Here is a 20,983-nt window from a genome sequence, read left to right as displayed (position 1 = left end):
GAATATTTACCGTCAACCACTACCCTCTGTCTCCTATCCGCTAGCCAATTCCTAATCCAGTTCCCTAGATCACCCCCAATCCCATACATCTGCATTTTGTGCAGAAGCCTACCATGGTGAACCTTATCAAACGCCTTACTAAAATCCATATACACCACGTCCACTGCCTTACCCCCATCCACCTCTTTGGTCACTTTCTCAAGAAACTCAATAAGGTTAGTAAGGCACGACCTACCCGCCACAAAACCATGCTGACTATCTCCAATCAACTCATTACTCTCCAAATAACTATAAATCCTATCCCTAATAATTTTTTCCAAAACCTTGCCCACAACAGAAGTGAGACTCACCGGTCTATAATTCCCAGGGAAGTCTCTGTTCCCCTTCTTAAACAATGGGACAACATTCGCTAACCTCCAATCATCTGGTACTATACCAGAGGCCAACGACGACCTGAAGATCAGAGCCAGAGGCTCTGCAATCACTTCTCTTGCCTCCCAGAGAATCCTGGGGTAAATCCCATCCGGACCAGGGGACTTATCTATTTTCAGACCCTCCAGAATATCCAGCACATCCTCCTTATCAACTGTAACACTGTCAATTCTACTCCCCTGCAACCCAGTGTCCTCCTCAGCTATATCCATGTCCCCCTGCGTGAACACCGAAGAGAAATATTGGTTCAATGCTTCACCAATCTCCTCCGGTTCCACACATAACTTCCCTCTGCCGTCTATAACTGGCCCTAACCTTGCCCTAACCAACCTTCTGTTCTTGACATACCTATAGAACGCCTTAGGATTCTCCTTAACCCTATCAGCCAAAGTCTTCTCATGTCCTCTTTTAGCCCTTCTTAGCTTGCTCTTCAACTCCCTCCTAGCCAATCTAAAGCTCTCTCGTGCACTATCCGAGTGCTCACGTCTCATCCGAACATAAGCCTCCTTTTTCTTTTTAACCAACGAATCAACTTTTTTGGTGCACCACGGTTCCCTAGCCTTACCAATTCCACCTTGCCTGACAGGGACATACCTATCACAGACTCGCAGTAGCTGCTCCTTGAAAAAACTCCACATTTCGGACGTTCCCAATCCCTGTAATCTCCTAGTCCAACCTATGTTTCCTAATTCTCTCCTAATAGCCTCATAATTACCCTTCCCCCAGCTAAAACCACTGGCCCGAGGTTCATGCCTATCCCTTTCCATCACTAAGGTGAACGTAACCGAATTGTGGTCACTATCACCAAAATGCACACCAACTTCCAAATCCAACACCTGATCTGGCTCATTTCCCAGCACCAAATCCAATATAGCCTCACCTCTAGTTGGCCTATCTACATACTGAGTCAAAAAACCTTCCTGCACACTTTGCACAAAAACTGACCCCTCTAACGAGCTAGAGCTATAACAATTCCAATCAATATTAGTAAAGTTAAAATCCCCCATAACAATTACCCTATTACTTTCACTCCTAACCCGGATCGTCTCCGCAATCCTTTCCTCAACCTCTCTAGAACTTTTAGGAGGTCTATAAAAGACTCCCAACAGGGTGACCTCTCCTCTCCTATTTCTAATCTCCGCCCATACTACCTCAACAGACAAGTCCTCATCAAACCTCCTCTCTGACACTGTAATACAATCCCTGACCAATAATGCTACCCCTCCCCCCCTTCTACCTCCTTCTCTACTTCGACTAAAACATTTAAACCCCGGGACCTGCAGCATCCATTCCTGCCCCTGCTCTATCCATGTCATATGGATAGAGCAGGGGCAGGAATACATTTAGCTGTTAAGGTTTATACAATATCATGGGTTTTTTTCTTGTTTGTAATTGGTACAAGTTATTGATAATTGTTTTATTATATGTTAACAGCGTTCTTAAAATAACTGTGATAAAAGCTCCTTATTGGGTCACTTGAATCATATCTGGAGAGAAACATCTTCCACTTACCCATGCCAAAATTCAAAATGCAAAACTTATAGTCTAGGCTGACTCCATAAAACACTTTGGAGTTTCTGATCTGGCTCATAACAAGAAAGCATCAGGACTGGGCCTTAACAACCTTGAAAACTTCTTTAAACATGTGCTAAAAATACAAAATTGTGGAAGCTATGGGACAAATTTCTAAACCAAATGCTGAGCAAATTGCAAATCCTCTAGCATGATGTATAATTTGAATCTAAAGTAAATAGATGTTTATATGAACTGAATAGAGCCACAGGATGCAGATGCCTGAGTGATCCATTCACCTGAGGAAAGAGCAGTGCGCTGAAAGCTCATGGTTCCAAATAAGGACTTTAACTTGGTTTTGTGAGACTTCTTGCTGTGCCCACCCCAGTCCAATGCCGGCATCTCCACATCACCCCTGAATGAAAATAACACCCTGACACACCCATGTTGATAATGTCTAGACTTGAATGACTCCAAGACAGCTCAACACTGTTTTCCTGGCACGTCAGGACCATTGATCCAACACATCCACACTATCTCTGACTCCACAATACAGAACACACCGACTTTCCACATTCATTAGGAGTTGACTATGAAGTATCCCAACCCCAAGTCCTATACCCTAAACCCTTCTTGCCCCTGGCTGTAACAAACATGGTAACATAGAAGATAGGAACAGGAGGAGGCCATTTGGCCCTCTGATCATGGCTGATCATCCAACTCAATAGTCTAATTCTGCTTTTTCCCCATAACCTCTGATCCTATTCGCCCCAAGTGCTATATCTAGCCGCCTTTTGGCATCAACTACTTCATGTGGTAATGAATTCCACAGGCTCACCACTCTTTGGATGAAAAAAATGTCTCCTCATCTGCATCCTAAATCATGTACACCAAATCATCAGACTGTGTCTCCGGTTCTGGACTCCGCCACCAGCAGGAATATCCTCCCTCCATCAAATCTGTCTAAGCATGTTAGAACTTAATAAGTCTCTATGAGATCCCCCCTCATTAATCTGAACTCCAGCGAAAACAATCCTAACCTAGTCAATCTCTCCCCATACATCAGTCTCGACATCCCTGGAATCAGCCTGGTAAATCTTCACTGTACTCCCTCAAGAGAAAGAATATCCTTCGTCAGAAAAGGAGATCAAAACAGCATACAATAGTAACAATCTCCTATCACAACCTGCAAATTTTCTGGCGGACCGGGAGATGCATGTGTCGGCCATTTCATGGGACTCGCATATGCGTTCCCAACAGGAAGCCAGCGGGGAAGGAGATACGTGATTTTAATCTGATTTAAAAGTATTTTTAGTCCATTTTAAACGTCATTATCAGGCCTGGCACGGAACTCATCGGGCCCGATAGCATACCCACCCCACCAGGAATATTTCACGCTGGCAGGGTTCAGAATACCTCCCTACATTCGGGGAACTAGCGGGAGAACCTGCTGGAGTGAAGGGGGATGGCAATCAAGGAGTTGGGCAGTGGGGGTGTGCTCCCTGGGTATGGGCACCATGGCAGTATCATCTTGTACCCTCAGAACCACCCAAGGGACAAAGTGCCCATGCCTAGGGAGCACCTTGCACTGTCCAGCAGGCATTGGACAGTGCCAAGGGGGTGGGGCCTGCGAGCAATCGGTCTGGGCTGGAGGGAGGCCAGCGATTGGGGCGGGCTGGGGAGGGTGCTCTGCTGGGATGGGGGAGATTCTGCCTCCAAGGGGTAGTTGGTCTGCTGGGGAGAGGTCAGCAGGGGGGCGGGGGGGTCAAGGCTGGACCAGGAATTGTCGTGGGGGCCGCGATCAGGCCGTGGTGGTGTTGGGAGGGGTAGCACTATGGAGTTCCCGGGCCAACAAAAGGGGAGACTGACAGATTGGGGCCACTGTTCATGGGCAGAGTTCCAGAGCTGTCAGATTTTGGTGCAAATAGGACCCCTCCCCCTCCCCTGGGTTTTTAATGATATTCACAACTGGGACCTCTGCATTGCACAGAGCGTGGGGATTCGAGTCTGAAGTTGCATTGAAAAAACAGATGTGATCTAGATGAGTTTTCTCACCAAGTCAGCATTTTTGGGAGAACTGCCTCTCAGTATTCTCGGTGTGGCCTCACCAAGGCCCTGTATAGTTGCAACAACACATCTCTGCTCCTATACTCAAAACCTCTCGCAATGAAGGTCAACATACCATTTGCCTTCCTTACCGCCTGCTGCATCTGCAAGCTTACCTTCAGTGACTAGTGCACAAGGACGCCCAGGTCCCACTGCACACTCTCCTCTCCCATTCAGGTAGTAACCTGCCTTCTTGTTTTTGCTTCCAAATTATACTGCATCTGTTATTGATTTGCCCACTCTCTGCATCCTCGTCATAGTTCACTCTTCCACCCAACTTGGTATCATCTGCAAACTTTGAGATGTTACATTTTGTTCCTTCATCCAAATTTTATGCGCTCGGGACCCAGGTTTGATTCCTGGCTTGGGTCACTGTCTGTGTGGAGTTTGCATATTCTCCCCATGTTTGCATGGGTTGCCTCCGGATTTTGTGGTTTCCCCCCACAGTCCAAAGATGTGCAGGTTAGGGGAATTGGTCACGATAAATTCTCCCTCAGTGTCTGTGAACAGGCGCCAAAGTGTGGTGACTAGGGGACTTTCACATTAACTTCATTTCAGTGTGAATGTAAGCCTACTTGTGACTAATAAATAAACTTTAACATTTACAAACCATTAATATAAATTGTGCACACTGGGGTCCCAGAACCAATCCCTCTGGCACCCCATAAGTTACTGCCTGCCAATTTGAAAAGGGCCCATTAATTCCTGCTCTTTGGGCCCAATTCTACCAGAAAATTCCCGTTGAATTAGCGGAAAACTGGTATAAATCACAACTGTTTTTTCAGTGAGAGTTCAGACATGGTCACAATTGTGAATATCATTAAAAGATCAAGGGCAGGGCCTATTCACGCCAGAGTCTGACCATTCCAGAATTCTGCGCATGGCCCAGCTCTGTCAGCCTCTCATTTGCTGGCCAGCCTGAGATCCCAGCAGTGCTGCCCCTATACTCCCCCCGACAGCCCAATATCGTGGCCCCCCCATGGCCATTCCTGTGTCAGCCCCAACACCCTCCACCCCCTGTCCAGTCTCCAGCATCCCCCCTAGAAGTGACAACGCCCCCCTGCCACCACATCCTCTCCCATTCCCCACCTCCCATGGCAAACCTTATGCAGGATTTTGTCAAACGCTTTCTGAAAGTCTAAATATACCATATCAACTGGCTCCCCCTTGTCAACTCTCCTCAAACAAAAGGGTCCTGACCAGGCATTATAAGTCATTGACCCTACATGTATTTAGTGTAGTTTACAGCTCTGAGAGAACTTACTGTATTAATAATGAGAACTTACGAGCAGCATTGTAGGCTGGTGCTGATGGGTATGGGGTATGTGATGCAGGAGGCATGTAGGCTGGATAGCCTGCCTGGGTTGGGTAATTGGGAAACATTCCTTGTGCACCTAAGAAAACAAATATTTATGAATAAAAATATCATATAAAAAAACATATATTTCTAGAGCACCATTCACAGCATCAAAACGTCCCAAAGTGCTTTAGAGCCAAAGGAGAATTGTTGAAGTGTAGTCACATTTATAATTGAGCAAAAACAGCAACCAATTTGCAACAGACAGCTCCCTCAAATAGCAATGTGATAAGGACCACATCATCTGCTGTTCTGCTATTGATTCAGGTATAGATATTAGCCAGGACACCAGGAATACAAATGTGGCTGTTTCCATAGTGGTGCGATGGGATGACTTGTGCCCATTTGAGGGATAGACAGAGCATCATTTTAATAGAACAGAAATCCCATTTCTGAGGGAGCAGCACTGCAATCTTGTGGAGAGATTGGGCAGAATTTTACAACCTCATTGTGTCCATTTTGTGGCGGGAAAATGTTACAAAATTGGGCGTGATGCAACTAGCAGGAATGGCGCCCGTTTTCGTACCCATTCCCATTTTACCAATAAAAAAAATTGGTGTGATCGAAAACCCACCCAAAAACGGGCGAAACATCAATTTGCATTTTATTTTCATTCATCACAATGTCCTTAGTGAGCTTCACTCTTAATTGTCCCAGCTCACCTGCCTGAGCCACTTCGCTTGTTGCAGCCGGTTCACTAAGGAAACACCTCGTATAAAATTCAGATTCACGCTCTTGAGCAGTGAGGACAGCAAGGAGGTAAGTCTCTGTGTTCAAACTGCCCCATGTTGTTCGCAGGGACCAACTTCGGACTCTAAGCACAGACCTGGCTTAGAGTGCTGACCTTGGGTCAGAGTCATAGTGCAGGGAGCAAAAAGTTGTTGCTGGTGGGTGATGGGCTGGAAGCTATCTGAGGCGGCAGTGCAGGAGCCATACAACTTGTCAAACAGCACTATCTGTGGCCACAAAAGCATGGGTTCTGGATGTGTTTGCGAGTGGGGGGACATGGGAAGTTGTATTGCCATTCTGGGATCTGTGGGGGAATGTGGGGAGTGTGTGTTGCTAGGGGTTTGTGGGCGTTTATGGGGAGTGTGTGTTAAGAACATAAGAATATAAGAAATACGAGCAAGAGTAGGCCATCTAGCCCCTCGAGCCTGCCGTGCCATTCAATAAGATAATGGCTGATCTGACAGTGGTTCAGTTCCACTTACCCGCCTGCTCCCCATAACCCTTAATTCCCTTATTGGTCAAAAATCTATCTATCTGCGACTTAAATACATTTAACGAGGTAGCCTCCACTGCTTCAATGGGCAGAGACTTCCAAAGATTCACTACCCTCTTGGGAGAAGAAGTTCCTCCTTAACTCTGTTCTAAATTGACTCCCTGGTATTTTGAGGCTGTGCCCTCTAGTTCTTGTTTCCACTCTAAGTGGAAATAATCTCACTGCTTCTACCCTGTCTAGCCCCTTCATTATCTTATATGTCTCTATAAGATCTCCCCTCAGCCTTCTAAACTCCAATGAATACAGGCCCAGTCTACTCAATCTCTCCTCATAAGCTAACCTCTTCATCTCCGGAATCAACCTGGTGAATCTTCTCTGCACCTCCTCCAAAGCTAATATATCCTTTCTTAAATAAGGGGACCAAAATTGTACACAGTACTCTAGGTGCAGCCTCACCAGTACCTTGTACAATTGCAACAAGGCCTCCCTGCTTTTATACTCCATCCCTCTCATGATAAAGGCCAACATTCCATTTGCTTCTTGATCACCTGCTGCACCTGCAAACTGAGTTTTTGTGATTCATGCACAAGGATTCCCAGGTCCCTCTGCACAGTAGCATGTTGTAATTTTTCACCATTTAAATAATAGTCCATTTTACTATTATTCCTTCCAAAGTGGATAACCTCACACTTGCCAACGTTATACTCCATCTGCCTGATCCTTGCCCATTCAATAGCCTATCCAAATCTCTCTGCAGACTTTGTGTCATCCACACAATTTGCTTTCCCACTCACCTTTGTGTCATCTGCAAACTTTGTTACCCTACACTCGGTCCCCTCCACCAGATCATCTACGTATATGGCCCTAGCACCGATCCCTGCGGCACGCCACTAGTCACCGACTGCCAACCGGAAAAGCACCCATTTATTCTAACTCTTTGCTTTCTGTTAGATAGCCAATCCTCAATCCGTGCTAACACTTTACCCCCAATTCCGTGTATCTTTATCATATGCAGCAGCCTTTTGTGAGGCACCTTATCGAATGCCTTCTGGAAATCTAAATACACTACATCCACTGGTTCCCCTCTGTCAACCGCACTCGTTATATCCTCATAAAAATCCAATAACTTCGTCAAACATGACTTTCCCTTCATGAATTCAATTGCGTCTGCTTGACTGAACCATTCTTTTCCAGGTGTCCTGCTATTTCTTCTTTAATGATAGATTCCAGCATTTTCCCAACTATGGATATTAAGCTAACCAGCCTGTAGTTACCCGCCTTTTGTCTACCTCCCTTTTTAAACAGTAGCATTACATTAGCTGTTTTCCGATCAACTGGCGCCTCCCCAGAGTCCAGCGAATTTTGATAAATTACAACTAATGCATCTGCTATTACTTCTGCCGTTTCTTTTAGTACCCTGGGATGCATTCCATCTGGATCCGGGGACTTGTCTACCTCTGGTCCCATTAGCCTACCCAGCACTACCTCTTTAGTAATAGTGATCGTTTTAAGGTCCTCACCCCCTACAGTCCCATGACCATCAATTATCGGTATGCTATTTGTGTCCTCCACCGTGAAGACCGACACAAAAAACTTGCTTAAGGCCTTAGCTATTTCATTGTTTCCCATTATTAAATCTCCCTTCTCATCTTCTACGGGCCAACATTTACTTTAGCCAACTCTTTTCTGTTTTATATATTTGTAAAAACTTTTACTCTCAGTTTTTATATTTTGTGCTAGTTTACTTTTATAATCTATCTTTCCTTTCTTTATCGCTTTCTTAGTAGTACTTTATTGTTTTTTAAAGCTTTCCCAATCTTCTAATTCCCCACTAGTTGTGGCCACTCTGTATGAATTGGTTTTTAATTTGATATTCTCCTTTATGTCCTTAGTTATTCCATGGCTGGTTGTCCCTTTTCTTACATTCCTTCTTTTTTACTGGAATATATTTTTGCTGAGTACTGAGAAAAATCTCCTTAAAAATCCTCCACTGCTCCCCAATGTCCCACCAACTAGTCTGGGTTCCCAGTCTACATTAGCCAACTCCATCCTCATCCTATCGTACTCCCCCTTGTTCAAGCAGAGGACACTGGTTTGGGACCCTACTTTCTCACCCTCCATCTGTATTAGAAATTCAACCATATTGTGATCACTCATTCCAAGAGGATCCCTCATAAGGAGATCATTAATTTTACCTGTCTCATTACACAGGACCAGATCCAAGATAGCTCAGTCCCTCATAGGTTCTGTAACATACTGTTCAAGGAAACTATCTTGACAGCATTCTAAGAACTGGGGGTCTGTGTGAGGGGGGTGGGGGGAATGGGGAGTGTATGTTACTAGGGGGCTGTGGGGGAGTATGGGGAATGTGTGTTACTGGGCATCTGTGGGGGGTCTAGGGAATATGGGTCACTGGTGGTCTGTGGGGGGGATATAGGCTATGTTTGTTACTGGGGGGTCTGTGGGGGGGGGGGGGGGGGGTATGGGGAGTATGTTTTACTGGGGGTCTGTGCAGGGTGAGGGGAATGCATATTGCTGGGTGTGTGTGGGGGGATAAATGGGTAGTGTGTGTTGCTGGTGGGCCTGTGGGGGGGTATGGGGAGTATGTGTTTCTGGGGCTCTGTGGGGGGCTATGGAGAGTGCGTATTGCTGGGTATGTGTGGGGAGATATGGCGTGTGTGTGTTGCTGGGTGTGTGTGCGGAGTATGATGAGTGTGTGTCGCTGGGGGGGCAGTTTGGAAGGTATGGGGAGTGCGTGTTGCTGGGGGCTTGAAGGGTTATGGGGAATGTTTCTCCCTGGGGGTCAGTGTGTGTCACTGGGTGTTTGTGGAGGGGGCATGGGAAGAGTGTGTTATGGGAGTCTATGGGGGCTTTGGGGAGTGTATGTTGCTGGGGGGATGTGGGGGCTTTGGGGAGTGTGTGTTGCTGGGGGGATGTGGGCGCGTATGGGGAGTGTGTGTTGCTGGGGGTCTTTAGGGGGAAATGGGAAGTATGTGTTGCTGGGAATCTTGGGGGACATGGGAAGTGTGTGTTGCTGGGGGTCTGTGGGAGTGAATGGGGAGTGTGTGTTGCTATGAGTCTTGGGAGTGTGTGCATTGTTGGGGGGATTATGGGGAGTGTGTACTGCTGAGTGTGTATGGGAATATGGCAAGAGAGTGTTGCTGGGGGTCAGTGGGGGTTTGGGGAATGTGTGTTGCTGGGGTACTTGGGGGGTATGGGGAGTATGTGCTACTGGGGGAGTATAAGGAATGCGTGTTACTGATAGGGGTGTGGGGAAGCATATGGAGAGTGTGTGTTGCTGGGTCTCTGGAGGAGATATGGGGAGTGCATGTTGTTGGGGGGGGTGGGGTGTGGAGAAAGGTATGGAGAGTGTGTGTTGCTGAGGGGCTGTGGGGGGTATGGAATGTGTGTGTTGCTGGGTCTGTGGAGGGATATGGGGACTGTGCATTGCCGGGGCTGTGAGGGGGTTTGGGGAGTGTGCGTTGCTGGGGGTCTGTGACGGGTATGTGAACTGTATGTTGCTGGGGGTCTTTGGGGCTGCACGGTGAGTGTTTGTTGCTGGGTGGTTATCAGGAGTTTGCGTTGCTGTGGGTCTATGAGGGGAAGGGGTATATGTGTTGCTGGGGTTCTGTGGGGGGTTATGGAGAGTGTGTGTTAGTGGTTTGTGGAGGGTATGGGGAGTGTGTGTTGATGGGGGTCTGTGGTGGGGTGCAGTGGGGAGTGTGTGTCACTGGGTATATGGGTGGGGAATGGGGTCTATGTGTTACTGAGGGTCTGTGGGGAGGGTTTGGGGAGTGTGTGTTGATGGGAGGCTGTGTGGGTATGGGGAGGTGGCGTTGCTGCGGTCTGTGGGGGAGTATGGAGAATGTGTATTGCTGGGAGGCTGTGGGGGCTATGGGGAATGTGTCTGTTGGGGGTATGGGGAGTGTGTATTTTTTGGGGGAGTTTGAATGAGTATGGAGAGTGTGCGTTGCTGAAGGGCTATGGGGGGAGCATGGGCAGCTGGGGGGCTGTGGGGTGTATGGGGAGAGAGTGTTGCTAGCGTCTGTGGGGAGTGTATGAGGAGTACGTGTTGCTGGGTGTGTCAGGAGGTATAGGGAACGTGTGTTTCTTGGGGTCTGTGGAGATATGGGGAGTGTGTGTTGCTGGGGGTCTGGGGAAGTATGGGGAGTATTGCTGTGTCTGTTGGGGATGGAATGAGGTATGTGTGTCGCTGGCTGTGTGCAGGTGGGTGTTTGGGAAGTGTGTGCAACTAGAGGTCTGTGGGGGGGAGGTGGTATGGGGATTGTGTGTTGCTGGGGTCTGTGGGGGGTTGGGGAGTGTGCGTTGCTGGGTGTGTCGGGGTAAAGCGAGTGTATTTTATTTGGGGTCTGTGGGGAGTATGGGGATTGTGTCTCGCTGGGTGTGTTGGGGGGGGTTTGGGGCATGTGTGCTCTGGGGGTCTGTGGGGGGGTATGGAGAGTGTGTGTTGCTGGAGAGCTCGGGGGGTATGGGGAGTGCGTGTTGCTGGGGGGGGGTATGGAGAGTGCATGTTGCTGGAGGGCTGTGGAGGGGGTATGGGGAGTGAGTATTGCTGGGGGGCTGTGGGGGAGAGGGTAATGGTGACTGTGTTTTGCTGCGGGGGGATTATGGGGAGTGTGTATTGCTGGAGGGCTCGGGGGGTATGGGGAGTGCGTGTTGCTGGGGGGGGGTATGGAGAGTGCATGTTGCTGGAGGGCTGTGGAGGGGGTATGGGGAGTGAGTATTGCTGGGGGGCTGTGGGGGAGAGGGTAATGGTGACTGTGTTTTGCTGCGGGGGGATTATGGGGAGTGTGTATTGCTGGGGGCCTTCAATATCGCTCCTGATATCATCCTGCATTGTGGCGCTGTGTTGTGTCCTACATAACCTGGCTCAGCAGCGAATAGACCTTTTGTGGTAGGAGGAGGAGGACCCGGAGGCCAAACAGCCAGGCATCACTAGGGAGGAGGCTGCCCTGCAGGAAGAGGAGGAGGAGGAAAAGGAGGAGAATGACGATGATGAGCAACACCACCAAGCACTGGAGGGCTGGCAGCAGCAAGGATCAGGCATACAAGGGCAGCAAGGGAGGCCTTGACCACCACGCACTTTGTACACTTGGGGCCTGTGTTGCCACACGTGGGTTACAACACTCTGTACCCCTGGGGAGATCTACAATCTCCTTCAGCACTGTAACACCAGAATGGTGGGTCTGGGTACGCTGTGTTAGTGAGTTTTTGTGGCAGACAGAAAGGTGATGACGACTCGCTAGGCACCATTGTGATGATGCCTTGCTGCAAACTAGTCTGACTCTTCGCTCTGCATGCATGCTGGCACCTTGGCCCCAGCTGGGTGGTGGATAACAGAGCAATGAACACCCTTGCAGGGTTCCAGGGCGAGTAAGGGGCAGGAGGAGGGAGGGGTGGGTGGGGGAATCTCTCGTGGTTTCTGGGAATGCCATGGCAGATGCTGTAAATCGCTGCCAATGCATGTCACCCGCCTGAGCCAGTGGATTATTTCAGTGCCTTGATTTTCTCAGTTGCAGTTCACTGAGAGGCTTCCCGCACTGACATCGAAGTGTATGGTCACTTTGGCAACCATCAGAGTAAGTAGTCAGGGTAATTACATTCCTGCTAGAGGCTAATTAGAGACAAGTTAGACACAGATGAATGACGAAATAACATTTACTACTGCCAATAATAGTGCTTACCTACTGCATATTGCGTACTGCGCCCTTTGGCGATCGTCCACTGGAGGGCCTGGACCTTGAGGACCCTGTCACTGTCTTCATCCGACAGCCCCTGAAATGCCCCAGTGTCAGGAAGGGGGGAGTCAGAAGGTGTAGCCACAGCTGCAGTCTACTGGGTGGGAGGCCCCGGCATGGGCTCAAGCCTTCCTCCTCGAGCCTTGGGGTTCCTGTAGGCCCTTGGGTTACTCCACGGGATGGTGATGCTTCTGTAATGAGCTACAGAAGCTCCAACATCACCTGGCCTGCCAGTCCTGGAGGAGCACCTGCATCCTGCCCCTAGTGGACAAGCCCACTGCAATGGCCCTGAGTCAAGGGCCATCTGTCAATGGCAGTATAAGTGCCCTCTGAAACTGGCCACACTCTGCAGTCCCTCAGCCACGGCCTTCTGTGACTGGGCCACATTCTCAAAGACTGCTGCCGTAGCACGCTGTGCCTCAGTGCTGTCCCGCTGGATTTCCTATAAGCTTTCGAGCCTCTCAACCACGGGCCACAGAATCTCGAGAAACCTGTTTAGTCCCTGAGCTGTGACCCGCTGTGACTCGACCATTGCTTGGGACCTGCCACTCATGATGAGGATTCCCTGCCCCTGGCTTTCCACCGCAGACAGCACCCCTGTAGTATTGGCCTGGGAACCACTCAAGACAGGCAATAGCTGATTCACCTGAAAGCTTTGGGACTCCTCCCAACAGCCTCGCAGTCAGCCCAGTGTTGTTGTCAGCCCCCTGGCTCTGTTGCTGCATGTCCAGCAACTCAGGAAGAACTGGTCACAGAAGCTCAGCATGCAGGCTGGGGCCAGCTGAATATTTGCCTTTGGTAGGCCCTGCTCGCCGGAGGCCTGTTCAATCCTTCAGAGAGTGGCCCAGATGCCTCACCACTATCTTGACCCATCGATGTGAGTCTCTGGGATGGTGAGTTGCGAGGTGGAAGCTGACGTAAAACTGGTGCTGGCCTTGAAGGTCCCCTTCATCCATTTCCTCCGACGATTCTTCTGAGCTGTCAGGGGCAGGATGTGTGGGAGCAGTGGTGAGGGTTGTAATGCCAGATGGTCTAGGTGCATTGGGGTCCCTTCCTGCGACACAGGACACAAGGTTAAGTGCAAGGGAAAGAGATTACTTCACATATCACCAAGTGGAGGATTGACAGGTGCTCACCTCTACGCGCCAGCACAACCATGCTGTCGCTAATGGTCCACATGCCCTCCTCAAAGGGGATGAAAACACAGATTTCAGGCACTCCACCCCCTCCCAGCAATTATATAGAACATAGAACATAGAACATTACAGCGCAGAACAGGCCCTTCGGCCCACGATGTTGCGCCGACCAGTTACAAAAACAATGACCCACTAGCCTATACCAATCCCTTTTCGTCCATAAACCTATCCAGAGATCTCTTAAACGCCCCCAAACAAATGGGTATTCTTCTCCTGTGGGGACAGAAAGAGTTAAGTCAAATTGGATGGCACGAGTCCTGCAAGGTTCAGGGGTGACCCTTAGAGGGCAAGGATTGTGATACTCTTGGGGAGGTGGGAGAAGGCAGCTGCTTGTGAGTCAGGGGCTGAAAGCATACAGGGTGCTGGGGATGAGGGGATCTGGGGGTCATTTGGGGGGGAGATGCTAGATGACATTAAACACTTACCCTTGCTGCCTGGATTAGGTCATTCCATTTTTTGTGGCACTGCTTCCCGGTTCTTCTGGCCAGTGCCCTGGCACTAACACATGCTGCCAATGCCTGCCAGGCTGCGTATCCATCCCTTCTTCTGGGATAACGTCCCACCTTGCAAACCGGCCAGCTCAGCATCTGAAAAACGGGCAGCTGTCTTCATGGGGGCCATTTCTTCCTGCGCTGCCTGCGTGTCTGGCCATCCTTGGGGTTTTTACGGAGCTCTCTCTTGGGCAGATCAGATTCTGGCAGCTTAAGCGAGTCAGGTACCCATTAGAGCATTCCAATGAGTTTAATGCAATTTCCTTATTACCCCTTGAAGGGGAAGCCAAGCCAGTACTTACAGGCGTGCTGATGGTGCGGGGATGAGAATTATGCTTCTGTGATGATTGGGGGCAGGGGAGAGGGTCATGTTAGTCAGCCATCAGGGCCTGGGGAGGTGATGACGGAGGCATGTAGAAGAGGGTGGGGGTAGGGGGGGGTGGGATAAGCTGTATTGCTCGAGGGTGGGCGAGTGGTTCCATCCGGAAAGCTTTTTTTTTGTGCTTTTCCTGTGCATGTACTGTTTGTGCTCTGGTTGAGCTGCTGACTAACTGGTGAGTTAGACCCCACCTACTGCTTCTAGCGGTTAGAAATGGTCTAGCCCATATTTTCAAAGACTGAGTGCATAAGATTGGGCACAAAACTCACCCAAAAAACACAGCAACTCTCCCGTTTTCACGCCAGCTGGACAATCTCATAAAATTCCACCCATAGCTGAAGAGTCCATGAAGAGCATGAGAATGATGGAGACAACAAAAAGAATGAGCGAACCCAGGAGATTTCATAAAGAGAAACAGCGAACGTCGGAGATAAGATCGGGAGCAGGATCGATTGCTCACCACCCCCAATCGCTGCCCTCAACGATTCCTGCAGAGTTCCCCATTCATTCCCTTCTGCCAGACTCAGGCTCCATCCCTTTAGGCCCCTATTTCCCTCAGCCCTTCCTCCCCTCAGGCTCAGGCCCATCAGGCTACCCCTCAGGCCCTCCTCCCATTACACCTCACACCCTTGGCATTGCCAGCATGTCAGACTTGCACAGCCCCATGGGCACTGCCTGGCCTTGCCTCTGACTACTGGGGGGGCTTCAATTGCCTCCAATCCCACCGGCAAGCCATCACATCTGTGATTCTTGCTGGAGAACAGGTAGGAGTCAGGCTTCTGTGATGCCAGTGTAACATCATGCTGTGCCTCATAGCAAGTCGTCATCATTCTCCTTCCTGGACCAGTAGCTTGCCAACATAGCAAACCCAGACCCATCACCCTGGTGCGATGTCAATCAGACCCATTGGGGTGGTGGGGACTGGTGGGGAGAGTGGCAACAGCTTCCAGGGCCCAGTGCCCCCACGTGTGGACAGTGGCAACCCAATACCATCCCTGGTGCCATGCATGACCTGAACAGGCTGCCTACTGTTGCCACAGCAGGCAGAGGGAGCATGTGCAGGGGTGCCCATTGCAGACCCTTGAGGCATAGATATGGGTGTTACCACTGCATTGCCTTCCAGGTGTGAGTTGCAGTTCAGCAACATGAGCAGGGGCACCCTTGCAGCTATCACAACATGGGATCCCATCGAGGGCAGCGGAGTCCATGCAGTGTGAGGGGCTGTGTTAACACCTGGTGAGCTCCCTTGCTTAGGGCAGCACCTGCCAGACCTGCTGTTATTGAGCCATGGAATGTAAGGTCTGGAGTCGGCGACAGAGTCTATGCGGCAGACAATAGGGAAGCAGGTCGAGATTCATGGGGTTGGTGGTGGACTTCACATGGCACTTCTCGGGGGGTCTTTCTGCAGCCAGGGTCAATGCAACATCGTGAGCCTGCAACCAGCAGCGACCCCTTTCCTATAGACCCCTGAAGTGACACGGGCCCTCCAAAACTCCAACACCCATGCAAGCCACCTACCTCACCCAGCAAATCCACAGTACTTGAAAATCCCCCACCCCCTGCACCACGGGGACTGCTGCTCAATGGAATTTACCTCCTCGCTCTCTTTCACCAAGCTGTGCCTGGCCCAGAGTTTTATAAAACAGCTGTGACTCATACCAGGGAGGGGGAAAATTACAGGAGCGAGGCAAAGGGCCATGCCAAACTCACTAATGATATGTTAACTTATTCAAATACATGGAAATTGACGTCACGCCTACTTTGGGAGCAATGGGCCAGAAAAAACTATCTGGGAGAATCCCAAACTGCCTGACACTGGGGGCAAATGCGATTTTTCAGCTCCTGCTCTATTTTCCAGCGCAGCGGGGAGGAAAGATCACTCTTATTTTGGCACTTGCCAGCATTCCTGGCTCAACATTGATTGAGGTTCACAATATCAGACTATCACCATTACTCCAGTTTTGTTTTCTTTTCCCTTGCTTTTTTTAGTTTTCTCTCCTGTTTCTTTTCAGTTGCTTTTTGGTGGCAGCTTTTCCTCAATCTGGATTCACACTTTCACTAAACATTTCCCGTTCCTGGCAGCCAATCTGTCCTGCCTTCCAGCCTGTCATAAGTCTTCCCATCCTTTCATATACTTAAACTTATTATAGCTCAATCACTGGCATGCTGGCACAGTGGTTGACATTGCTGCTCCACAGCGCCAAGGTCCCAGGTTCAATTCCAGCCTTGGGTCACTGTCTGTGTGAAGTTTATACATTCTCCCCATATCTGCGTGGGTTTCCTCCAAGTGTTCGGTTTCCTCCCACAGTCCAAAGATATACAGGTGAGGTGGATTGGCCATGCTACGTTGCCTCTTATGTGGGGTTACAGGGATAGGACCTGGGTGGGATTGTTGTCGCTGCAGACTCGATCGGTCAAATGACCTCTTTGTAGAGATTCTCTGATTCATTTCCCAGTTCTGATGAAAAATCACAACCTGAAATATTAACCCTGTCTCTCTTTCTACAGATGCTATCAGACATGTTCTCACATTTTCAGTTTGTATTTCAGATTTCCAGCACAGGGAGCAATATTTTGTTTTTACATTAGACTGAACCAAGTTGAATTGGAAGTAAAATGAAATGAGCTTCGGTAATCTAAACAAAACATTTTACAGTGTTTGCTACACATTTCAGCAAATGGAATTCTCTGTGCCTGCATTCATGTCTGTACTCTGTTTGTCAAGGTTATCATTCCAATGAAAGTACAATATTGGGCCATTGCAAGAAGATAGCCACTGTGTGACTCTTCTCATTCTCAGTCTGGGTGTTACTTGTATAATGTTAGACTCAACTTGCTTCACTCAAATACAGAAGCACTATACTGCAGGTGCTGGAAATCTGAAGTACCAACAGCAAACGTTGGAAATGCTTAGCAGGTCTGGAGTCATCTGTGAGAAGAGGAACACGGTTAATATTTCTCATTGATGATGTTTGATCAGAACAGGGAAATAGTAAGTTTTAACTACGTGAAAGGGTAGGAGTTCATTGCTTACATTAATTATAAGTTACCTGCGACACCATAGGCAGGAGCTGTTGGATACGGAGCATATGCTCCAGGAGACATGTTGGGTGGATTGGTTGGCTGCATTGGGAAACTGCGAATTGCCTCTCTTCCACCTAGGAAAAATAATCATTTGTTAACACATGTACATGAATGCATGCACACATTAAGACATATGTACATTAACAATGTGAGGGAAGTGTGCAAATATATACATGTATATTGTGTTTTTATCGAATGTTCTAAAGTTCAACTTTTCTCTGCAAGTAGTCAGAATATCTGGGAGGAATACAGGTCAGATGATGGGGAAGCAGAATAATTAATCATTTCAACCTGACAAGAGGTTATGCTAAATAGAGTTAACTGACATTTGTTTACTTAAGTTCTCCTGGAATTTCAGAGTAGAATGATTGACAGGGTCATGTGATGTTGTGGTTAATGTACAGTCTTGAATCTGAGGTAGAGAGAGAAATGGACTTTTCTGAAAAGAGTTGCTATTTGACTGTTCTGGTTGAAGTTAGAGAAATAGTGCAGGCTTCTGAAAAACCCTATGGGGCGATTCTCCCAAAAAAATTCTAATGCTGAGCTGGCAGGAAGAAAGATATAAATCACAATTGTTTTTTTATGGGAGTTCAGACTCGTATCTCCCACACTCTGCAATGCAGAGGTCACAATTGTGAATATCATTAAAAGCTCAGAGGTGGGGCCTATTCACACCAGAATCTGACCATTCCAAAACTTTGTGCATGCGCAGTGGCAGATCTGTCAGCCTGCACATAGCTGGCCAGCTTGATGGCCAGCCTGTGCCCCCATGGGCATGGGCACTTTGCCCCTTTGGCAGTGCCAAGAGTCACAAACTGGCACTGCAGAGTGCCCATGCCCATGGCTCACCACCCCCCTCCGCCATTGACGTCCTGGGGGCTCCAATTGACTATACTTCATTTCAATGGGGTCTCCTACTAGTTCTCAGAAAGTAGGGAGCTATTCTAAAGCCCGCCAGAGTGAAATACTCCTGGTGGGGTGGGAGATACTGTCAGGCCTGGAAAATTCAGTCCCGGGCCCAATAATCACACTTAAATCATATTAAAAATAAGATTAAAAATGGCTTACCTGGTCTTCCAGCTGGATTCCAGTGTGGTCCCGACTGCGCCTGCTTTCCAGCAGTGGGGGAGATGCATGCATCGGGAACGCATGTATGAATCCCACGAAACATGCATGCTCATGTCTCCCATTCCAACCCACCAAAAAATTAATGGGTTGGAATGAGAGAATCACCTCCTATCTCTCTGAAAACTCCAAGGCTGTCTACAATTATAGCAAGTATATTTATGGTTGCCAACTATATTTAAAGTGAGTTTTAAATCTAGGAAGAATGTTGCTTATTTGGAACTGAAATAGTGATAAGTTAGTTATTAGAATTGTTTCTTTTCATTTAAAGATTGTTCAACTTAAAATTTCAGCTGCTTTATTTTGTTAGAGTTATACTTAAACTATGTTATGAATAAAGCTTGTTTTGATTCAAAATCCCTAATATATCAGTGGAATTACTTCTGAAGTGAAGCATCCTTTCCTCACATTCATGCCAAAATGAAAAAATTATTGGGGTCTACTTTGGCTTCATAATATACCTTGGGGTTCTAGTCCAGACACAACAACAAACTCATATTAACAGATATGTAAATTAAATGCACGCACATTAACATAGATACATTAATGCATTTGTGCATCAATGTGCATACATTAACTTACACACAGTAAAACACACTTTCACGCACACAAATTAATATAAACACATGTGCATTAACGCCTTACTACTCACAATCTGATTGTCGTGTGACTAGTGTGCTCTGAATGGCTCACTGACCTGTAAGGGTGACAGCAAGTATAGCAAGCCAGTAGAAACAATATTAATAATCACCTGGACAAATATGAGCTAATTAAAGGAAATCATTTTGAACCTCTTAACGGAAAATCATGTCTAACTAAACTGCTTACGTTTTTGAAGAAGTTACTGAGAGGGTTGACGAGAGTAATGGTGAATGGAGTGCTTTTGATTTGGTGCCACACAACAGGTGTCTGAGCAAATTTAGAGCCAAAAAGCTCTTACATTATTTCCATCGATATGGAATCGGCTTAGTGACAAGAAGCAGGGAAAAGCAGTTCATGGATGTTTTTTTGTACTGGAGGAAGCTTTGAGGTGCAGTTCCCTAGGGATCAGTGTTGGGACTTCTATGAACATATGAGTATGGAGCAGTAGTCCATTCAGCCCATCGAGCCTGCTCCCCATTTAAAAAGATCATGGCTGACCTGTTGGTAACCCTCAAATCTGCATCCTACCTCCCCGATAACCTTTCACCCTCCCATGACCCTCTGAGAGAAAACATTTCTCCTCATCTCTGTTTTAAATAAGAGACCCCTTATTTTTAAACAGTGGTCCCTAGTTGAAGATTCATCCACAAGACAAACATTTTCTTCACAAAGCCCTGTCAAAACCCCACCAAGATCATAACATCATAGAATCCCTATTATACGAAAGAGGCCATTCGGCTCATCGAGTCTGCACCAACCGCAATTCCACCCAAGGTCTATTCCTGTAATTCCACACATTAACCCTGCTAATCCCCCTGACACTAGGATCAATTTTAGAATGGCCTATCTACCTAACCCGCACATCTTTGGAGTGTGGGAGCACCTGGAGGAATCCCACACACGCATGGGGAGAACACAGACAGTGACCCAAGCTGGGATCGAACCGGGGTCCCTGGCACTGTGAGGCAGCATTGCTAACCACTGTGCCACCATGCCACCCTTAAATATTTCAATCAAGTCACCTTTTACTCTTCTAAACTCCAGTAGGTACAAGTCTAGCCTGTCTAATCTTTCCTCACAAGACAATCCATCCACTCCAAGTAGTGGTCTGTTAAACCTTCTCTGAAATGTTTCCAACCTGTCAACCTGGAAAAGACCCATTTATGCCTCCTCAGCTTCCTGTTAGTCATGCAATCTTCTATCCATGCCAATGTTTCCTCTTTTCACTTTCCGCAATAACCTTTGATGTGAAATTTTATCAAATGCTTTCTTAAAATCTAGGTACAGTACATTCACTAGTTCTCCATCATCCACAGGGCATGCTACTTCCTCAAACAACTCCAATAAGTTGGTCAAACATGATTTGCCTTTCACAAAACCAGCAGCCACAAACACTTATTGCAGATGTGTTTGCCCTGGATCACACTGTTATCCAGAAGCCCTGACATCTTACAATCACAGCACATCACTTGCCTTGCCATCTTCAATATGCATTAACTAACAACTGCTAATTAATTATTTTATAATTAATAAAGCTTACACCTCCCAATAAGATATATATTAATGACCTGGACCTTGTTGTGGAAGACACAATTTCCAAATTTGTGAATGATCTGAAACTTTGATGGCATTGTAAACTGTGAGGAGGATAATGGAAAACTTCAAACAGATTCCACAG

General features: G+C 47.8%; 1 protein-coding gene across 3 annotated transcripts in view; it reads right to left on the bottom strand.

Moving 5' to 3' along the window:
• The window catches only part of shisa4 (shisa family member 4), a 105,880-nt gene that overhangs the window by 7,621 nt on the left and 77,276 nt on the right, over window positions 1–20,983 (bottom strand). For 2 of the 3 annotated variants that reach the window (XM_080210113.1, XM_080210114.1), the window contains exons 4-5: window positions 17,505–17,612; window positions 5,337–5,444 (exon numbers count right to left, since the gene is read on the bottom strand). In XM_080210113.1, coding sequence (XP_080066239.1) covers window positions 5,337–5,444; window positions 17,505–17,612 — 216 coding nt within the window. Of the gene's footprint in view, window positions 1–5,336; window positions 5,445–13,831; window positions 14,172–17,504; window positions 17,613–20,983 lie in introns of those variants that run through there. The other variant, XM_080210116.1, reaches the window with a different exon arrangement.

Source organism: Carcharhinus amblyrhynchos, chromosome 22, assembly GCF_965287045.1.
Source record: "Carcharhinus amblyrhynchos chromosome 22, sCarAmb.v2.hapA, whole genome shotgun sequence".
Lineage (NCBI taxonomy): Eukaryota > Metazoa > Chordata > Chondrichthyes > Carcharhiniformes > Carcharhinidae > Carcharhinus > Carcharhinus amblyrhynchos.
Note: the sequence above shows the minus strand (reverse complement) of the source record. Positions and strands in the feature narration are given on the sequence as shown.